General features: G+C 41.5%; 1 protein-coding gene across 2 annotated transcripts in view; it reads left to right on the top strand.

The window, feature by feature from the left end:
- Positions 1-20,975, top strand: part of pitpnm3 (PITPNM family member 3) — a 75,285-nt gene that overhangs the window by 31,989 nt on the left and 22,321 nt on the right. For both annotated transcript variants that reach the window (XM_046389467.1, XM_046389466.1), the window contains 4 exons: positions 6,041-6,111; positions 6,297-6,517; positions 18,472-18,661; positions 20,329-20,451. In XM_046389467.1, coding sequence (XP_046245423.1) covers positions 6,041-6,111; positions 6,297-6,517; positions 18,472-18,661; positions 20,329-20,451 — 605 coding nt within the window. The remainder of the gene's footprint in view (positions 1-6,040; positions 6,112-6,296; positions 6,518-18,471; positions 18,662-20,328; positions 20,452-20,975) is intronic.

Genomic DNA, 20,975 nt, shown 5'->3' with positions numbered 1-20,975 from the left:
TAGCTCCTCACAGCTTTTGCCACCACCTTTATCAATTATTTAGGTGACATTTGACTTGTTAGTAGTGAATGTCAGATTGGTACATCTCTAGTTACACTTACTGAGTGGGTGTCTCTTTCCTCACCTCTGCTGGCTGTGTGTGTGTGTGTGTGAGTGGGAGTGGGAGTGGGAGTGTTTGTTGCAGTACAGCAGCCACAGCATATAGACAGGGAGCAGCTGGGCTTGTTAGTGACAGACTGTGTGTGTGTCAGATTTTATATGTGTCTTTGAGTCGGCGTATGTGCCGAATCGCCTCATTATGTGTGTTTGAATGTGTGTGTGTGTGTGTGTTGGGGGAGGTGGTTAGCAGGTTTGTCATGCAGTATAGCTGGTGACGTCTCCTGGGGTCTTCTCGCAGTACGGCAACACAACAGACCCTGAAGCCAGAAGTGAACAGATGGCTGAGCGTGTTAGCATGCCTGGACTGTGCCAGGGGTCAGAGGCGGCTGTTCAACCAGTCAGGAGACAGCATTTCTCCAAATGAGCACTCTAACCTGTTGCTACTTAACAGCACACACTTTCAAATGACAACAAAGTGAAACATGACTTCTTCACCTTCAAGTTAATTTTCCCAGCATCTTACCTACAATGCACATAGTCACAGAAGCTCTCGTGCTGCTCGATCCCTGCTTTGTTTGCATGCAGAGTGTGGATGCTGGATACTTACTGGAACTTTAATTTAGGAAAGACACAAAAGGTTATCGACATATTTTTTTCTGCCCTTTTTATCACTTTGTAAGTACTGTGTGAGGATGACCTCCAAACACAGCTTGAACAGAGAATTGAAACATTGTTTCAGATAGGAGCATCCATCGACTCTGCAACAGCTACTGTACAAGGAGCTAAGAAAGGGCAGATTTTATAAATGTAATATAGAGCATCCCATTGCACACTTGGCTGACTGGAAGAGCTGCAGAGTCTCCCAAACCAGCTTCCCCTGTCAACACTTCTTACTGGCACAGAACTGGTGCCAGATTGAAAGCATCAGCTCCAGCCAGGACTGGGGCTGAAGTCATCTGCTGCAAAGGCAAATCCAGAAAGAAATTAAATGAGAAAGCACCAACTCTCGCTCCACCTCCCAAACTCTCATTGCAAAACAATTGTAACCCACTCACTCTAAATGAAATGTGAGACAATAACTAACTGTGCTTAACCCAGGAAAGCTAATCACATCAATAGCATCAAAGCTGACCATAAAGAAATAGCCTCAAAAGCACTACTAGACCGAGAGCAAGAAGAAATAGTGCTAACTGCACACCTCTTAAGCCCTGGACCAGAAGAAATAGTGATAACTGTGCACCTCATGAGCCAGACACCATTTTGATTGAGGACTGTATAGACAGAGGACTGTAAGAATGGCAAAGACTGAAAGCTTGAAACGTGGTGAAACGAAAGTAATAGTGGAGCAGCTCTTATTGAATCAGTTCCCTCAATCTTCCATTTTATCAGTGAAACTAGAGTACTTAGGAAATATTTGAAATAACAACTTTTTCAAATAATATTTTGCAGTGCAAACACTTTTTTTGATGACTTTGCTCAGCTACTGTCTGTAGTGTGTATTGATTTTAACTGTGTTGTTATTGTTGTTGACTAAAGAACTTTTGCTCATCATGGACAACTTTGGAGTTTCTTGTTTCTTGGTAGGTAACATTAAACACAAAAGGGTCACTTGTTGTATCTCATTATTTCAAAAAGCCTACATGTTACTGAGGTTATGATGACACATCTTTCTGATCATTACTGTGTTTTCTTTAAAATGACCATCTCTCACCAGCTGAATTAAAGTAGAGATAATCAAAAAGCGACAAATAACATTATTCCCATTATATTTGTCACCCAGGCTTTTACATCCATATTAGCTCTGCTTTCAGCTCCTGTCAATGATCTTATAAACAATTTCAGTTCCAGTGTTATGAATGTTATTGATGTTAGTGCTCCCATGAAGATCAGAGTTGTCTCTTGTAAGCCATAAAGCACTTTGGTGCCACAGTAGTAAAAGCCCAAAAAAGAGAGTGTAAAAAAGGCAGAAAGGCTCTCCAGGTTCATTATAACATCTGTAAAGAGAGACTTACTATCGGCAAAGTGATCCTTTTCTGTGAAATGATTAAAAATAAGAATAATGCATGCACCTTATGTCACTGACAGACTGACAACCCCCTCTGCAGCAGTCCCTACTGAACTGCTGTCCACAAAGTCATCCAATGACACTGACTTTTTTCAAAGATGAAATACTGCAGATGTGAGAAACAGTGTGTAACTCCATCGCAGGAAAACTGGCCATGTCACCTCTGCCTCAGATCAAGACAAGGCAAGTTAATATGGAACATTTTCACCCCCCAGATTATGCAACCTTTACAAAAATATTCTGAAATCTTAGGCCTACTACCTGCTGCCTTCACTGTCTGCCCACAAGCTTCTTTTAAGATTTTTTTTTTTTAAGCGCTCAGCACCAGATTTATTTCAGATAGTCAATAAACCTGCTCAATTCAAGCCTTTGTACAAGAATGCTGAGAGTTGCTAAACCTCTTTTAAAAATGTCTAATCTTGATGCCTAACAACTACAGGCCTGTATCAAGCCTACATTTTCTAGGAAAGGGTCATCGAAAAGGCTTTTGTTTTCTGTAACTTTATGCTTTCTTGGGGCTAAACACACCACAGCACTGAGACTGCAGTCGTCAAAGTCGAAAACAATATTCATCTCAGCAGTGATGAGTCTGTTTTGGTGACATAGTTGACCATCAGATGCTCTTCTATACAGACTAGCCTGTGTGGGACTTTCTGGTACTTTGTAAATTGGTTTTAAAAATTTTTTTTTTAATTTTTGTCAATTGGTGATTATGAATCTGAACACACAAACATCACATGTCCTCAAAGGTCTGCTCCCAGGCTCTTCTACACTATCTCTATCTCCTACTGTGCTCATGCAGATGACACACAACTATCCGTAACAGTGCCACCATGTGACTATAGCCTCTTTCATTTTCTGAATGAGTGCAGACCAAAACCAGTTTAAAGAAAAGATAAGTGAAGCTACCACTGTTTTTCTGATGTTGTCATATTAATTGAGTTACACAGGGGACCAGTGACCAGAGCTCCTGACCACAGCTGGTAACTGACATAAAAACACCTAATAATATAACAACATACATTTATATAGATAGCTGCTGCACACCTAGTAGAGGGTTTTCATAATCACTTCCCACAAATGTAATCAGAGGCTTTGTTCTTTATTGTAAAATTCTTAGTTTTTTCATGAAATTGTAGCGTGTCTTGCTGAACTGAGCAAAAGATTTAGAGGCCAAAATAATTTATAAGAAGAAGCTGCTGTTTTCTGTGCACGCCTTCCCGGGAACATAATTCACCGTGATGCTGTAGTTCTCTAATGAGTTGATTCACACTCCAGCAGGCGGGAAACTTTGAGGGCATTTTGCCATTTTCATACTCCCCAGGAAAATATAAATCTGCAGACTGTAAGCCAATCTTCCTGATGATGAATGCAGTCTTTTGCCTCTCATCCTCCTGCTCTTTTTTTTCCTCCCATCTGCTCTGTCGGTGGTGATAAATGAGTGATGGTGAAAGAAGTGGTCGAGACCTGAGAGGAAGAAGGTTCGGGAAGAGATAAACAGAAAACAAAAATGCTGCATGATGGAGACAAAGAGAGACAACTCGAAGTTTTAGGGAGCAATGACATTTTAAGTCATCGTTACACAAACAGAATGACACACAAGAGGGATCCAAACAGGGATCAATACATCAATATTTCATCCTTTCTCATTCAGCCCCGGCTAGACTTGTCTGTCTAGCACTTTCATCTTCACATCCTCCTTTCTGGGGTCAATTTTCTCATCCTTCCTCACTTGTAGATACGTTAGGAAGTATCCCAGGCTGCAGTATGATAACAGGTATACTAATGCACTGTCTGTACCTGCTGTGAGTTGTGTGCCTTACTGGGCTTTAAGCCACTGGAAATGGCCATGCTGCTGAACTATGGAACTGTCAACTTCCCACAGGGTGCTTTCTAGGTTAGGTCATTTGTTTGGAGGGAATGAGTGCAGGGAGAGAGCTGCTAAATGCCACTAAGCTTCATAGAGCACATATTGACTGGCAGGGCTCAGACCTCTGAGATGAAGCATAAGAAAGAAAAAAACAGAAAAGCAGGGGAATTGTTAGAATGGCCCTGCAGTCGCACATATCCGCTGCAGTAGGGGAAAAATGGCCTCGTAACCACAGGAAGCCGGTTTATACCATTGAGCGGCGCCAACAGAAAGACGATTTTGTCAGTTTGTTCCAATATCAGACAAATGTCTTACTTATCTTTGAATTCAGAAGCAGCCCAGCATGTGTGCTACTTTCACAAATGATGAGGTGTGTGAAGCTCGGCTATTTCCTCTGACTGTCTTTCCAACAATCTGCTGAACACAGCTGTTTGCTGCAGATTGGCAGCCAGTACAATTTCCAGCACAATGCTGTGTGTGACATGCAGGGCTTTTTATATTGACTATGTTTGAGTGAGTATGGACTTGAATACACCATTATTGTCTTGTCTGGTGGATTGCGTGATTAATTGTGCATGTTTGTTTTTCACTTAATTAACTTTTAACAATAGAGGTATGGCCATGAGTGTTTTTGAGGGTGCCAGAAATCTACCTTACCCTTCCTGTTCCCCAAACAAGAGAAATCATATTTCACTCAATCAAACGAATTGCCGTCTGTGAAACTCATTCCACCGTTCTGCTTTGAGGCACAGTTCTAACCCACCTAAAATAATTTATTTGTCTGGGTTTCAGTCTCACACACTGTTTCAGGGAATTTTGTTAGTGTGATCAAATTGCAATGTCTTGAAGACTGGTCTCAACTTAAAGTGCCCTCTGCCTGCTTAGAATGATTTTTACGTTTAGTATCATTTGGTCGTCTTAAGTGTTGTGGTTATAGCAGTATATACTGAAGGTTCAGGATGACTGAAACACAAAGAGCAGCAGCAAATCCTCAGATTGAAGAAGATGAATTTAGAGAACAGCCACCAGATTTTGCTAAAAGATGTCGCCTGCTCTATGGGAAATAGGTCTCCTCCATCAGAAAAATGGCTTTCAAAACCTCAATAATAATCAACAACCAGCTTTTAGATCACACAACACAAAGCAGAGTTATTCTGCTTGTTGTCAAATCCCACACTTTTTGGAGAAGTTTTCTGGCCGACCTTCCTCTTTCAAAGAAACCCTCCTTCCATTGATTTCCTGTTTCTTTGTGACCAAAATAGTTCAATCTGCTGAGTCTCCTGTGTGTGCTGAGCTGTTCTAGACAAGGAGACAGGCTGTGAGCTGGGAAGGGAGTAGAAGGGAGATGACAGTGCGAGAGTCTGTGAGAGTCTCCCATGACAGTCGGTCCCAGACGAGGAGTCCAAATAAACAACGAACAAGCGAGCGAGCAAGGCACAGAGCCATGCCTTGAGCCCTGAGAGAGGAAATAGAAAGAGAGGCAGGAGAGGGCTCAGGAATAAGATGACACAGCGAGCAGAGGCTTCCGGAGAGGGTAATGAGTTTGGCCGGGTTCCCATGATATGCTGCACCACTCAGAGGGAGGGAGAGATGCTCCTGGTTGTCACAGATGGGATTAAAAAAATGTCCACATCCCTTTGTCTTTTGTCTCTAGAAAAGAAGTCCTTTGGTTTTCAAAATTCAATTACATGACTATAGATACTACAGTAGAGAAACAACCGTGCTCCCGCTGTTCACTGTGAGAATTGACTTTTGAATCTTACTTATACCATTTGAGCCTAGGTACATAGACCCAGCCCCCAGTTTGGAGAGCGGATGAAGAAAGATGAAGAGACATTAGTAATATTGACCATGTTCACTGATCGTCATCCATTTATGCCTTTCTTATCAGTTATTGTCGATGCTCCTGCTGTGACTCATTCTTTCACCTTTTTCTCTCTCTTTCTTCTTCCCCGATTCTTTCCTTTCTGCACTTCCTGCTTCTACCTTTCACTCATCCAATTCAGAGGGTCTCTACCAGCTGGGTGGTCCACGCTGTCCCCCTCAGAGCAGCATTGAAGGATTGGAGGACACAGAGGTAGGATAATTACAAACAACCTTTCAGTATATTCACCAGCAGCTGAGAACATGTAGCAGTGCTCGTTTTATTTATCTTGCTGTGGAGCTGCACTGCTTTCACAGAATGCTGCCTCTGTTATTTCCTCCCTTTGAGTCTCTCCTTTTAAGTGCCTCTTCTTCAACCCTACATACACCTTTTTGCAGAGGAAATGTAAGACACATGTGCTTCTGCTGGTGGTGCACGGGGGAAACATCTTGGACACAGCAGGCGGAGACCCCAGCACAAAGACTGGCGATGTGGCCACGCTGGCCTCAGTGCTGGAGAAGGTGACACGGGTGCATTTTCAGGCCGCCACCGAACACGTGATGATCAAGCTGGTGCCATGTCCGGCTGTGTGCGCTGAGGCCTTCTCCCTGGTGTCCAAGTGAGTTCTGTTGCCAGAACAGGCAGTCTCTTGACCTCATTTATATCACATTCAGTCTCTATAAACTAGCCAAGGGACAAGATGTTTTGGTATCAGTAAGGCTGGTAAGTGCCCCAGTTTCTGTTTGTAGTTTGTTTGTATTCTATCTGTAGTAAATAGACCTATCAGGTTTGAGTGGACTTTAATTGCATGTACGTCAGTTACCGTTAACCATCTAATGTACAGTACATAACAAAGGCATTGGGACACCTGACCATCACACCAACAGGGACTTCAATGACATCACATTCTGAACACACAGACAACTTTGCAGCTGTAACAGCTTCCTTCCTTCTGGGAAGGCTTTCCACAAGATTTTGGAGTGTTTCTGTGGGGAATATTTGCCCATTCATGGAGTAGAGCATTTGTGAGGTCAGACACTGATGTTAGATGAAAGGGCCTGGCTCGCAGTCTCTGTTCCAGTTCATCCCAAAGATGTTGGATGGGGTTGAGGTCAGGGTCAGAGGTCTCTGTGTGGGCCAGTCAAGTTCTTCCACACCAAACTCATCCAGCCATGTCTTTATGGAGCTTTGCTTTGTGCACTGGGGCACAGTCATGCTGGAATAGAAAAGGTCCAAAGTGTTGCCACAAAGTTGGAAGCTTAGCATAGCATTCAAAATGTCTTTTACTTTCCCTTCAGTGCAAGTGAGGGGCCAAGCCAGACCCCTGGAAAACATCTCCATACCACACCTGAATTCAGTAATAAAGAGGTGTGGCCCAGTGCTTTTGTCTATAGTATATAGTATATCTTGCTTGGAATCTCTTTGTAGAAATTAGCTGAAATGTCGTCTCGACCTAAAACACCTGAACACCTTACACCTGAATGCAGGAGTTTTACTTGCAGTGCAGCATTTTTACATTGTGGTATTGATAGTTTTACTTAAATCTCAGGATCCGAGTACTTTTCCAACACTACAGAATAATACATAATAATATATTCACAAAATCTTACTAAGTATGCTTTAACACATAAAATTCCAGTGTTACTAATCTTACACAGGCTTGTTTGCTCACATTTGATGTGGATTCCACTGAGGGAGGATTTTGTGTTTAGAAGACATTTACTAGTCGTCTATATGTAGAGGCTAAGCTATGTAGGATAAACATGGCTAAATTTGGGATGACAACGAAAATTTAGTAAATACTTAATCAAATGAAATGTTCACATACTTTGCTTGTATGATAGGTTTCCATGTGTGTTCGCATTCAGTCGATGACCATAAATACTATAAAATGTTAAATCTGCTACACAGCAAGAATTAGAATAAATGCAAAAAATGCCCGATTGGGTAAGATAGTGAAGGTTAACTGAGGAAATATATTGACCCAAGACTGCTAAACACACAGTGCAGCGTTAATTAGTATGCCGATGACATTTCTCAGCCCCTGCAAGCATGGTGCCATGTGGAATATTTAACTCTTAACCTTTATAAATACTGTTGGTTTCTAATTGTTAATTTTCCCCTCAAGTCCTGGAGGTGGCTGCTTAGCGGTCAGAATGAATACCTAAATGACATTATACAGTTTCTACTTATCCTGAGATCTGCTGCAAGGAAAGCATGATCTGTTTGTGTAATCATCTACTGTTTTTGTCCAGATTTCATTTGTGGTGTCAGTTTCAGAGTGGAAATTAACTGTTGATGTCGTATCTCGGCGACAAGCAGCAGTCAGTAAACGTGTCTGTCCTCATGATAAATGATACAATACTATCTGCATTTTAAAAGTCATATTTCTTAAAATCATCTCAGTGAATTAATGAAGTCACTTGAAGTCATTCCTGACATACAGAAGGTAGAAACATCCCACGTCTGCTGCCTGTGCTTAGGCGTAACTAATGATTTCATTTCACATTTAATGTCACATATCCCAGTGGTCACCGGTTTTATCTTTGACAGCGTCGCTTAGTTTTCTCTGCCTTTCCAATTACATGCTGAGGCTGTTTTTGTCTGAATTGTCAGTAATCACCGTGGCTGAGAGAATGTGTTTGGCAGTCAAGTTGAGGCTTCTGTCTGGTTTTGTGATTGACGTTAGCTGGAGTGAAGCTCTGACTTGAAGTAAGATGAGTGTAAAGAGATTTGAGTGCTGTAGCTGCTCACCAGCTTGATGTCCACTTAGCTTTCACCACATCCACAGATAAAATATTGAAAACAACAACTTCCCTTGGGACTGGAACAGAACTGAGGTATTACTGCTTCTCCGTTGCCTTTTCTTGTGTGCCTGTTGACACACACACACACACACGCACGCACACACCCACGCACGCACGTGGTAGGTATGCATTAAATTGTGCTTGAAAAGAGACACATTCATTTCAAATTGCTACTTCACAAAGGACTTAAGTTGTCTTATTGGGACATAAATTGAGTGATCATGAATAATTAAATAAAATAGTCAAATAAAAAGAGAAACAAATTAAAAATATAAATGCACAAACCAAAAACATCAGAAAAAGGTTAAGCATTGTATGATAAATTGATTCCACTTTATTCCTTTGGTCTTTAATTGATACATTATTTCATTTATTTTCTTGCAGGAGGATTTATTTGTCCATTGGTAGACTTTACTTTTATTAGGCGGGATTATTTTTAAATAGGATTTTGTTAATATGAGCTGAATTTAAAATGCAACTAAAGGTGCATTTTTATCTGTTTTCCCCTTCAGCCTTCAAGTTAAGGTTTGGCTTGACTAATCCCAGTCATTTGCATGTAGAGAGGAAGACAAATTGTATGCCTAAAAAATAAATAAATAAAGCTGCAGCCCTAAGAATAAATCGTTGAATTAAAACAAGCACAGTGAAAAGAGGATGATAAGATAAAGAAAAACAGTGGGAGCAAATGTGTTAAAGCTTTTCTGAGGAGTTAATGGGCCTCAACCCGTCATGATGTATGTTGAGAATCGTCCTCCTCGAGGACTTTTCATACTACACTTGGCTTTGGGCTAAAAGCATTCTCACACATCCCTTCGCCCCCAGCTAAGGGGAGCTGCTAGCCCAGGTCTAAGAAAGCCAACCACACTGGCACTATGCTGACACCTTCCACAGTGGGTTACACAGTGAGTTTAGCCTAGGGTTTGCTGGCCCTGCTCCCGTCCGATAAACCTTGAGTTTGTTAGGCGATAAGCCTGGAAACTGACTAAACACTGGGCTAAAGGGTAGACAATGTGAAACGGGGAGGAAGTAACCAAGAATATCCAGTGTGAAAAGCCTTGAAGCTTTTAACGTTGTTCACTTGATATTGTTGAATTTATACCAAAATATAGTGTTCATACATTTGTTTTTTAAGGAGGGATCATTTCTCCCAATATATACTGTAGTTGCTGTGCTGATTTTTTGAGCACCTCCTCCAAGAGCAGTGTCTTACAAGACTATTTGCATTCCTGGACATGTCTGCAACTGGAAAATATATCCCCTCTTTTGTTTATTTATGTATCTTTCAGTTTGCTAAATCGTTCTTTTGTAAATCCATTTTATGCACATTAATGAGTTAATATTTCTGTTTCGTCCGACTGATACTTGATTTTGAGGCTGATGCTGATAATGATAATATTTATTTTAAAATATAAAGAAATACAATAACAATATCCCTGCTGAATTATTTTTTAGCTTTAACACATTGCATTAACAGCATCCTTGGTGCAGAGTCTTTGGATTTGTGTTTTTAAAATAATTGTGGGAGAGCCATACTATTTGGGATATTTTACAGCTGAAAAATCTACTCTCTTGTGCTTGTTGCATGTTTCAGCTCACCAGTAAAATTAGCCAAAGCTTACTTATCCCCAGATGGCTCCAAGTCCTTAACATACTCTCACAATATGTGCAGCCAGTAGGCATTTATATACACCCACACAGCAACAAACACAACGCTTATTCAACTACACTTTTGTCAGTTAACAGTGCTTGCACTAATGACAGCGTTGGACTTGTGGGTGTGCGGATCCTCATTTATTTGCATGTCAACATAAACATCAGAGGAATAGGCAGCCCCGCGGGAAGGAATTGCTGCTGTGTGGGTAATTTACTCTCATTCTGGGTAACAGCTTGGCTGAAAATCGCACTATGGAGTGGAGGTGACAAAATCTCTTAGCGCCTCAAGGATAAACTTTCGCATAAACACACCACTTTTGACTTTGTGCTTGATATTTTCTTTTGTACTGTAGGGTGTCCCAATAGAGGACAGCCGTGGCCTAGAGGTTGGAGAAACGGCTTGTGATCGGAAGGTCGCTGGTTTCATTCCCCCACTGGACGGGCAGGAAAAATTTGGGTGTGGTAGAGTGATTAATGTGAAAAGATGCTCCCCCCTACACTAGCCTGCTGTGTAGGGGGTTGAGCAAGGCACTCAACCCCCAATTTGCTCCCTGGGTGCTTGATGCAGCCCACTGCTCCTGTGTATCATTGTGTGTAATTTACTGGGTGTTGCATGTGTGTTCAACTAAGGATGGGTCAAATGCAGAAGACAAATTCAGTGTAAAAATATATATGCTGCCAATAAAGTGATTCTTAATTCTTCTTAGAGAAGGGACATGTTTTTCAGCTTGTGTTGTCCTTGTTGCTGTTTGTGTGGAAGGCCTGCTGTGATCTGAGTGCTCATTATTTGCTCTGCCTGCTAATGAGCGTACCTGGCACTGCTGGCTAGGAGCCGGGTGTCAAGACAACACACACGTGTAATCCGTAAACACACTAGCACAAATACATCCAGTTGGAAACGAGCGCTGAATGTGTGTTGTCGCACTATAGCTCGTCCAATTAACAGTGACAGTGAAAAGGCAAAAAAACTGATTTCCCCTTGCTGCCGACACAACACCTCTGTCACAGCTCGAAGAGAAACAAACGTCTTTATTAAAAACTTCATCAGAGGAGCAGGAGAAAAAAATATAATGGATTCCCGATCTCCGTAGATTCACAGTCATTGTGCAAGGGTCAGGGCTCTATCAGGGAAGGAGGAGGAGGAAGTCCATTTATTCGTGTGCACAGTTAGTGACTTAGTTCAGGGAGATAGAGACTCATTACTCTGGCCATCAGCGGCAGAGGACGTGCTGCTACAGTTTCTGGGCCTTCTCCCTAATTAAGAAGACACTGCAGAGGCCCACTGCTGTTCACGTTAATTGTGCAAACGATGTGCAGTGCTAACCCAGCCATTAGGAAACGGGAGCCCAATTAAGCAGGAATCTGACAGACTTCAGAGTTTTCAGTTTGACATATATAGCAAGAGGCATAAGGGTGGCAGGGCAGCATAATAGAGTCGATCCCAAGGTTATGCTGCGTGAGATGAGGCTGATTCGAGCTTTGATCAGCTCACGCAGCCTTATCTTCTTCCCACTGTTGTTAAAGGATCTCTTCATCACCGCATTTTAAAATGAAACCTTGAGGAAGTGTTCTGTACATCTCTCGGTATAGAACGGTATCATAATTGCTCCACACTGAGTTGTCTTTGAGTGACTCCCTGACAGGGTTTCTGAAAAAATTAACGTGGTACTCGCAGGAAAAGCAATAGACTGTAAAGCTCTCTCAGTTTAAAAATGAAGGATAACCTTATAGCCCAACTAAAGCCAAGTGTGACATTCAACAAAGCAGCAAATTAGACTTTTTGAGGCTTTTTCTGTTATGTAAGTGAGCCTTTAAAGACGTGCACTTCAGTGACACCTCAGTATGACCTCAGCATCCTCTCAGTCAACATCACTTGCATTTTACTAATGAGAGCAGAGAAATGTGAGCTGGGTAAATGCCGCCGTTCATGAGCGAATGACTCACATCTTGAAATAACAGGGGCAGACACATCATAGCGATGTGAGGCCGCCATTCAGGGCTTGCTTGATGTGCCTCTTTAGAGAAGCAAAAAGCCTCCCAAGAAGCACATTTTAATTATCTGGTATCTCTGCATTGACTGATGGATGTCAAGTTTATGCAGCCTGTTAAATGACATTTTGGATGAACACATGCTCTTAATTAAGGATTTAAATCTACAGCCGTATACTGTAAAATCCAGGCTCGAACACCATCTGCTTCTGCCACCAAATGCACCGCTTACCAGTTTTGCTCCATCAAAACTGTATGCCCGGTATCACAGCCACTACTACATTGATCACCTGCATTTCAGAGGAAATTACTTGGGATTATTAAGATTAATTATAGTCTTTAAATGTAGATTTCATTTTTATGGTTTTGAGGAGCAGCCTTTTACAAAGCACACGTTTGTACAGACAAAGATGTTAATGATCGGCTCAAATTAATTAGATCGATCGATTCTGAACAAAGAATAACCTGCAGTCCTGAAGGACGTTGGGCCTTCATACTGCCTTCCCTGCAGACACACACAAACAAACAAGCACATTTATATGCACTCTTTTGAATGTAAAACAGTGGCTGCTCTGTGCTAATGATACTAACAAGTGCTTGCATAATAAAGTAATTATGCAACACAAATAATGAGTGTCTCACCTGACATTTGTTGAGCAGTGCAGCAGGTGTTAAACCTCTGTTCCTGTCCTGTGACTTGTGAACCCTGTTCAGAGGTAAAGCTGTGTTTGGAATGTTAATTGGAACCTTTTCGTTTTGAGTTCTTTGTGAGTGTGTGTTTCTGGAAGCATGTGTGAAGAGCAGTTGTTAACAAGTTTCTAATAAGATCAGGGCAAGCATGGAGTAAACTCTCAGTGGCACTTAGCTGGGATGTTGGGATTTCTCATTTCAGTTCCGAAATTCAGTAAACAAGCACCTGATAAACAAATGACTGTGGCTTAAATTATAACACTGCAGGTCGTCCTCCTCGAGCGCTGCCACATATATGCTTGATTTTTCTGAGCTGAGTATTTCACACTCTATAGAAGGAGTGACACTGTTGTTATGCAAATAAGTGTGCGCAGTGCTGTATCTGTGAATATATAACAAAGGCTTTTCTGGGTTTTTTTTGTTTTGTTTTGTTTTTTTTTTTTGTTTGTCTTTTTACATGTTTTCTAACAAATCTGCATGGAAGCAGCTCAAAGTGTAGAATCTGTCTCAAGAAGCTGCAGGGTTCACTCAGCTGACACTGCAGAGGCAAACAGCATGGCTTCAAGAGGCTTCAGGTGGTCTCTGTGCAGTTTCCTACTGCTACACATCAGAGCCACATCCTGGTCTGGAACTACTCTCACTGAGGCTTGTGAATGACACCTAGTGCAGTGGGAAACTGCCATGAGTGAAGCTACAGGAGAAACTACCACAACAGAGAATATCCTTTGTAGAGATCATACAACAAGCTAAGGCTCTTCAAGCTTTTGCTGTAAAAACATCTAATTCCCAAAACTGAACATCATAGTACCTGAATGCAGCATGACTGAGAATAAGCAGACGAGACACACATGCATATGTCTTTAGCTTTGAAGATGCATCCTCTGCTGTATGTTTAGCTGAGCGCCATCTCATGCCTGATTCATTTGCCTTGCTGCGCCGCCCGTGCATTAACTCCCCCCAGCTTGGGAACCATTGACTTAAAGTTTGAGTTGACAAGCAGGTATTCCCTCACTAATTGGTTTTGTGACCCATCATGAAGTTAATGGCAAGTCTTCTCGAGCATCCCCAAAAATTATATTAACTGCTTTTATGCAAGTTATGTTTCCTCTCACATTTACTTGCTCATCAATTTTTAACAATTATAATGTAATTAAGTCAATAAAACAAAGACAGATCCCATGTAAACAATATTATCTTACGATATTAATAGAATTAGTCTTGTAATTGAAGTAGCTTAGGCATACTCACAGTAAGGTGTGATTTTAATTGATGTTTCATTACATTGATTGCATTATGATTACATACGTTGAATATATTCAAGCTGCACAGTTGATCTCCAGCGTGTCATCTTACATACGGGTAGAGGTAATCTGTTGTGTGAACTATGTTTTGTCCCTACTTAGATTCAGACAATCTAGTGGGTGTTCTTTTTTTATTTCTGTATTTGTAGATATTGAGAAGAATAGAGTTACTCAAGTCAACTGCTGGATGTTACAGAGTCTCTGAAAGGCAGGAAAATGTGTGTGTGGACTCATTTAGCCAGTTTTCCTCACCAAATGCTTTCCAATTCAGAATGCAGAACAGGAGCTACTTGTACTGAAATACGTTCTTTAATTAAGAATGTATGCGTTTGCATCTAAATGGATGTGAATTAAAAGTTTCATTTCATAATATTCTAACGAACGGATTAAAAATATAGAAAAAAAATATGCACAGTCAGAGCAGTAGTCACTACTTAGAGTTTGTTTTTTGTTTTTTTACTTTTGAGAGTAGTTGCTTTTTTTATCCCATACACATGCAGGAGTTGAGCTCAGCTAAAAGCTCATGACTCATTGTACACAGAAGGATATTCCCTTCTGTCCTTTTAAGGGCTGCAGGCTTTGTTTTTGTGACACCTTGTGGTGTGTGGCAGCTCCAGCCCAAGAGTTGGCATTTTTGTTGGTCTCACACACTTTTTTTCTCACTTGCTCTAATTTGATATTTCGGTGACTTGCTGTGAACTCGACTTTACCCAACTGGGAGAAGGGCCGCAGCAGGTGGCTTGTCAGCAGCAATCAATGGCACAGTGAAAGTTTGGCATCAGACATCACTGGGGTTTTGCTTGCAGCAACCCTCAGAGCAGGTCAAAGGTACAAACAGTCATTTTCTGTCATTTTTCAATGCGTCTTTTTCGAGCAAAAGACATAAGATAGATAGATACTTTACTGATCCCGAGGGAAATTCATTCAATCAATAAAAACAGATCTTGTTTGAAGGGTCGCCAGTCATTTTGCGGATACGTTTGCCGGTTTGATTTTCTCATACAGTATTAGAGTCCAGCAGAACAGCAGTTAAGCATTTTTCAATCTGTTTCTCTGGTAGGTGATGTAAATAATTGCCCTCCAGCACAGATTTGTCACTGTTGGCTGTGTTGTTGACAGTGGGGATTGTGGGGGTGGATTTATCCACGTAGATGTCACGGATTGACTGGTGAACACTGTGTTGCTGGGAGCAAAGCAATCCTATCTAGTGTCTCTTCTCTTCCCCAACAGGTTTCCCAAAGCCTGTAGTGTGGCACTTTGTAATTACAACAGAAACTGGCCACAGATGCTATAAACATGTGTTAGTAAAGAATCGTGACTGTAATTAGGGGAAAAATAAAACATAATTTGGATGGATGATTTTATTCAGGGGCGGCACGGTGGTGCAGTGGTTAGCACTGTCGCCTCATAGCAAGAGGGTTCCAGGTTCGAATCCCGGTCTGGGCCCTTCTATGTGGAGTTTGCATGTTCTCCCTGTGCCTGTGTGGGTTTTCTCCGGGTACTCCGGCTTCCTCCCACAATACCAAAAACATGCACATTAGGTTAATTGGCTACCCTAAATTGCCCCTAGGTGTGAGTGTGAGAGTGTGTGGTTGTTTGTCTTTGTGTGTTGGCCCTGCGATTGACTGGCGACCAGTCCAGGGTGAACCCCGCCTCTCGCCCGTAGTCAGCTGGGATAGGCTCCAGCTCCCCCGCGACCCTGACGGATAAGCGGTATAGAAAATGGATGGATGGATGGATTTTATTCAGAAGAGGTCCTCAAAGTTTTTTCTGCATAATGAAAAGTGCTTTGGACCCGAAAATAGGAATATAATGAGAAATTTACACAATCATGAAGTCAGTCTGAATGGTTTAATCTGACCAACGGGACCTTCACAGGCAGTGGAAATTAAGTTGTTCTGGTCCCGAGTGTTACCTGTGTAGGAGATTCATTTCCTTGCGTGGCCGGTACAAAGACTTCATTTTTCTTTTTCTGGGTTATTCCAATTAGTAACCATGGCAACACAAAGTTTGACTCCAATTAAACAATCCATAAGTTCATAAACCCCTAGAAGCACAACAGGCCTGTTAGGGGGTTACCAATAAATCACACCTGCCAATTAGCAGAAAAATACGAACATCCTCCATGTTTTGGTAAATGCACTTTCTCGCTTACTTAGTTAGATTAGAAGGTGTGTGTTCAGCAGAAAGAGTAGTACACAGTCTGTTTAGATTTAAGAAATTCAGTTTTATTATCATTCTGAATACAGTATGCCTGGATGTATTTCCAAAAGTATTTGAATTATGTAAAACTGTTGTTGTTGCACAGCTGAGGCATCAGCATCCTCTCCCAATCATCACTTATGACCCAGTAGAAGTGTGTGGTGGTATGTGCAGAGACCCTGCTTGTGCCTCAGTTTTCTCCTGATTATTTGTATGTTGCTGTGCTGGGGACATCAGTCTTTGGGTAGTGGGCTTGTAGCCCTCAGCCAATAACAATCATGGATCTGTCTCATGGATGTACAAAGAACTGCAGGTCAGTTGTTGTTGCTCCTCATCTGAATTCGCACAGAATCTGGCAATGTGGGACCTTCCTGCAGGGTTGTACAGAGGCGTGGGCATGTTTATTGTGAAAGCAATCTCTGATTGATTGCTTAATTGTCACTAACACTGCTTCCATTCACTAACCTGCTCATTCGATCACAGCTGCTCTCTCTAGCGGTGAAGAAGGCTTCACTCCAATCTTACTCATTCTGTGAAAGCAAAAACTAATCTGTGCCCCCCCCCCCTTTATTTGGACAAACTGACAAATCAGCATGCCGTACCTTTTTGTGGGAGGTAAAAATGTGCACAGCATCACATTAGAGGCAGGTTAATCCGAGTGTGAACTGTTGTAGTGATGCTATAGTAATAGTAATGGTGTATTAGCTTAGGACAAAGACTGACAGCCTGATTGCAGGTTATATGAATGAAACTGACATTACTAGTTAGTAGGAATGAATTGGCATTGGACTGAGGGCCACACACACAGGGAGATTTTGAAAGCACTGAGGGATAGATTTCACATAGTTAAATAGTTTTCATTTTTAGTTTTCATGGAACTTGTTGACTACAAGAAAAAAACCAAGCAATTTTGAAGTCGTTGGGAGGCACAGCCAGGCCAGTCCTTTCCTCTCCTTGCTTTCAGTGTTGATGTTAAGCCAGGTTAAACATGTCACAAATCCATTCCTGTATTGAATAGCCTGAGCAGAGATGAAATTATTATTGATCTTTTAATCTAAGCGGTATCCTGGAGAGCAATTGTGTACTTCCCAAAATGTTTCATCATATGAATTTGTTTATGTCAGTGCTGCATGAAAACTGCCAGCCTTTACACTTGCAGAGAGGTTGTGCTCTTCTGTGTAGTCAGGTGTCCACGGTCGCTGACATATTTCAGCCTTGGTGCGGTGGAGCACCTGATGGATGGTGACAGGGCTGGCAGTGCTGTTCAAGGAAACAGTGCAGGGCAACACCATGTTTTACTGTTTCCCCACGCTGTCACACAAAGTGTCTGCACTGTCATTGTGACACACACACACCAAAACACGCACACACATATATCCATTAATGTCTACACAGCTGTAAAGACACAAAGACTCTGCTCTGATTGCTGCTACCTGTGCAGGTTTGCTTCTGTTGCTTCTGTTGTTCCCTGAGATAACACCCTTCTCTTCCTTATCTTCCCTGTGTGTACACACACACACACACACACACACGCTTTATGTTTTCCCTCATGGGGATTTTGTCCCCATAAGGTAGGTGAGTCCCCATGTGTAACTGTGTTTTAGTCTCCCCAAGGTAAGAAAAACATACACACGCTCACACACACACATGCACGCGCACAGTAGCATTGCCTCAAATCAGATAAAACACATCATGAATAGATTTAATGAGGCAGTAAAAATGTAGAAAAAGTCATGGGGAACTGAACTCATAAGGAACACCACAAGAACCACTGATTTAGAATTTTTGACATAATCTTAATCTAATGAATGTAACCTTAATTTCTTTTAACATTATGGTGCATTACAAATTGATGACTGCCATTTTACAAAGTTGTAAGGAAATATTCCCAAAGGGCTTTGTTAAGCCTGTTATTTGTTGTGTTTACACAGCCTGAACCCATACAGCTATGATGAGAGCTGTGTGTCCAGCAGTGTGGACCACCTGCCCCTGGCTGCTCTCCCCCTCCTTGCTATTGTCTCACCTCGTTATCAAGATGCGGTGGCGACCGTGATTGCCCGAGCCAACCAGGTCTACCACAGCTTCCTGCAGACAGAGGACGGGCAGGGATTCACTGGACAGGTCTGTTTCATCTTGGAGAGGAGGGGAGAACTCCTTCACTCTAGTCTCTCATCATTGAATAATGAGTCATAGTCACTTTAATAGAAGCCAATGATTGTCAAAGGAAGCAAAGATTGCTTTTGAGTGGGCTGTGTAATCTGTGAGAGCTCAGGCCCTTAAAGGGCTCCAGATCTCTATTGTTTTAAGCGAACCACATTTCACTCACAGCAGTTGTTATGCACACTACTTGCTAACAAGCTGCATTTTCTGGTGTGGTAATGATCTGTGAGAAAACTTCTTTTAAAATTTCTCACATAAATCATATAAATGAATCTAAATGTGGTTAAAAGGCGGATTAACGAGTTTAATGGCAGTGTCCAACAATTATTGTTTTTCTGCGGTTTGTTTATTTTGTCTGTTAGCCACTGTAGCTGAGATGTTGTTGTTGTCGAGATGTTTGTAATGAAGCCTTGATTGAGATCCACTGGTCAATACAATCAGCAATGATAGAGGCTACACCCAGACAAAAGCTCCAAGTTAACAATCCCACAGGTGATTATAGTAAAGGAGATTATACAAGTATGTGTTTATTCTTGATTGGCTCTTGCTGTTGTTGATACATTGGTTCTGTACTATTTGTTGGACTTATAGTGCATCCATGTAAAGAAGAACTGGTAAAATTAGTTCCAGACAATTCTCACTTTGATGTAATTCGTACCATGGGATTAAATTGTAACCGTTAGTTGCTGTTCACACAGAGAACAGCAGAAGATTTACTTGTTAAGGTTAATCCTGATAAATACAACATGTTTGTGGTTTGTTTCTCAATTGTGACTTCAGCTTATGAACACCTCTAATAAAGAGGAACTACTTCACATCTTGAGAAATGGGACCATATAAGCTGTATGTGAATGCAGTTTTATACTGGTACAAAATTTAGATACACGTGTAGGTCCACAGCTTGGTTTGCTTGTTATAATGATTGAATTCTTTTCTCTTTTCACATTGCAGTAATTTCTTTACAGGTCGGTCACTGTGAACTTGTGTTAATTGCAATCAACTGTGGGGTTTTTCATTCAAATAGTTGGCTGTCTGGTGACGTAGTAACATTAGTATGTATCAAACTCAGGGAACATCACAAAACTGAGAACACTGCCAAAAAGGGTGCATGCTAGTGATGAATTCACCCAATGGTAGCAGAATAGGAAGAACAGGAAAATCTGACACTTCTGTAGTTTGTTCAACAAAGTGGGAGATATCATACAGCAGCTTTCAGTTTTCAAATTCCTGATATGTTTGACTCAGAATTACAACTCAGAGTCCTGTGGTGTTAATGGGGTTTTCCTACTTGGTTGCTCATAATTTCAGACTTAATAATATGTTGTGAGCGCAACATTTAAAAAAAAAAAAATCTGAATTTGAATGAAGGTACAGAGGTAATGGAGGAGCTGCTTGCAGCTGTAAACATTAAAATGACTGCGAACGGTGGTGAGACGGCTACAGGCTGATACCAAAAAACAACAAACAAAGTATTAAACTTTTAGACACACAATTTTTTCTTTCTCTTTGTGTTGTAGACTATAATATAACTTAATATTAATTATATTCATGCATCTTTACTAATTATGGCTCTCTCTCTGGCTGAGCGCACATGCAGAGGGTGGATAAATGACATGTTTTCTGAGCAGGTATGCCTGATGGGCGATTGTGTGGGAGGAGTGCTGTGCTTTGATGCTTTGTGCTTCAGCAACCACCAGAGGCCCAGCAGCCCCAACAACAGCAGCAGGAACAACAGCACTGAGAGCCTGAAGGTGGGAGCTCACGATTACACTGATAACCTGATGATGTTGATGATGATGATGATGGTGGTGGTGATGTTACATAGATGTGTATGGTGGGTTGTGGCGCTCTGAACAGGTGGTGAAAGAATAATTTTACAGGTGAGAAATGATTAAGAGATCACTGTTAATGATCGAGATTACATGCCTGTCTTACACCGTGTTTTCATCAGTGAAGTTAATAATTACATGAACATCCTGTCCTGACTCAACATCCTCTCCAGTAAACAACAAGAAATGCTCATACACAAAATTCACCTCTGATATGTCTATTCGCCATCTTATTTTTTAATACAACATCTCTGTCCAGACACGGCCTTTCAAAATGTCACTGTACACCAGAGACAGCGTCCTCTGCGCTATGTTTTACTAAGTCTCACACACGAAAGTCTTTGTTTCTAATAAACGTCAGTGGGGAGGTCACTGATGTGTGTGTGTGTGTGTGTGTGTGTGTGTGTGTGTGTGTGTGTGTGCGTGTGAATCACCAGTATGCCACC

This window comes from Scatophagus argus, chromosome 5 (genome assembly GCF_020382885.2).
Source record: "Scatophagus argus isolate fScaArg1 chromosome 5, fScaArg1.pri, whole genome shotgun sequence".
NCBI lineage: Eukaryota > Metazoa > Chordata > Actinopteri > Scatophagidae > Scatophagus > Scatophagus argus.
The sequence above is the reverse complement of the archived record's forward strand: the minus strand, read 5'-3'. Positions and strand labels throughout refer to the sequence as shown.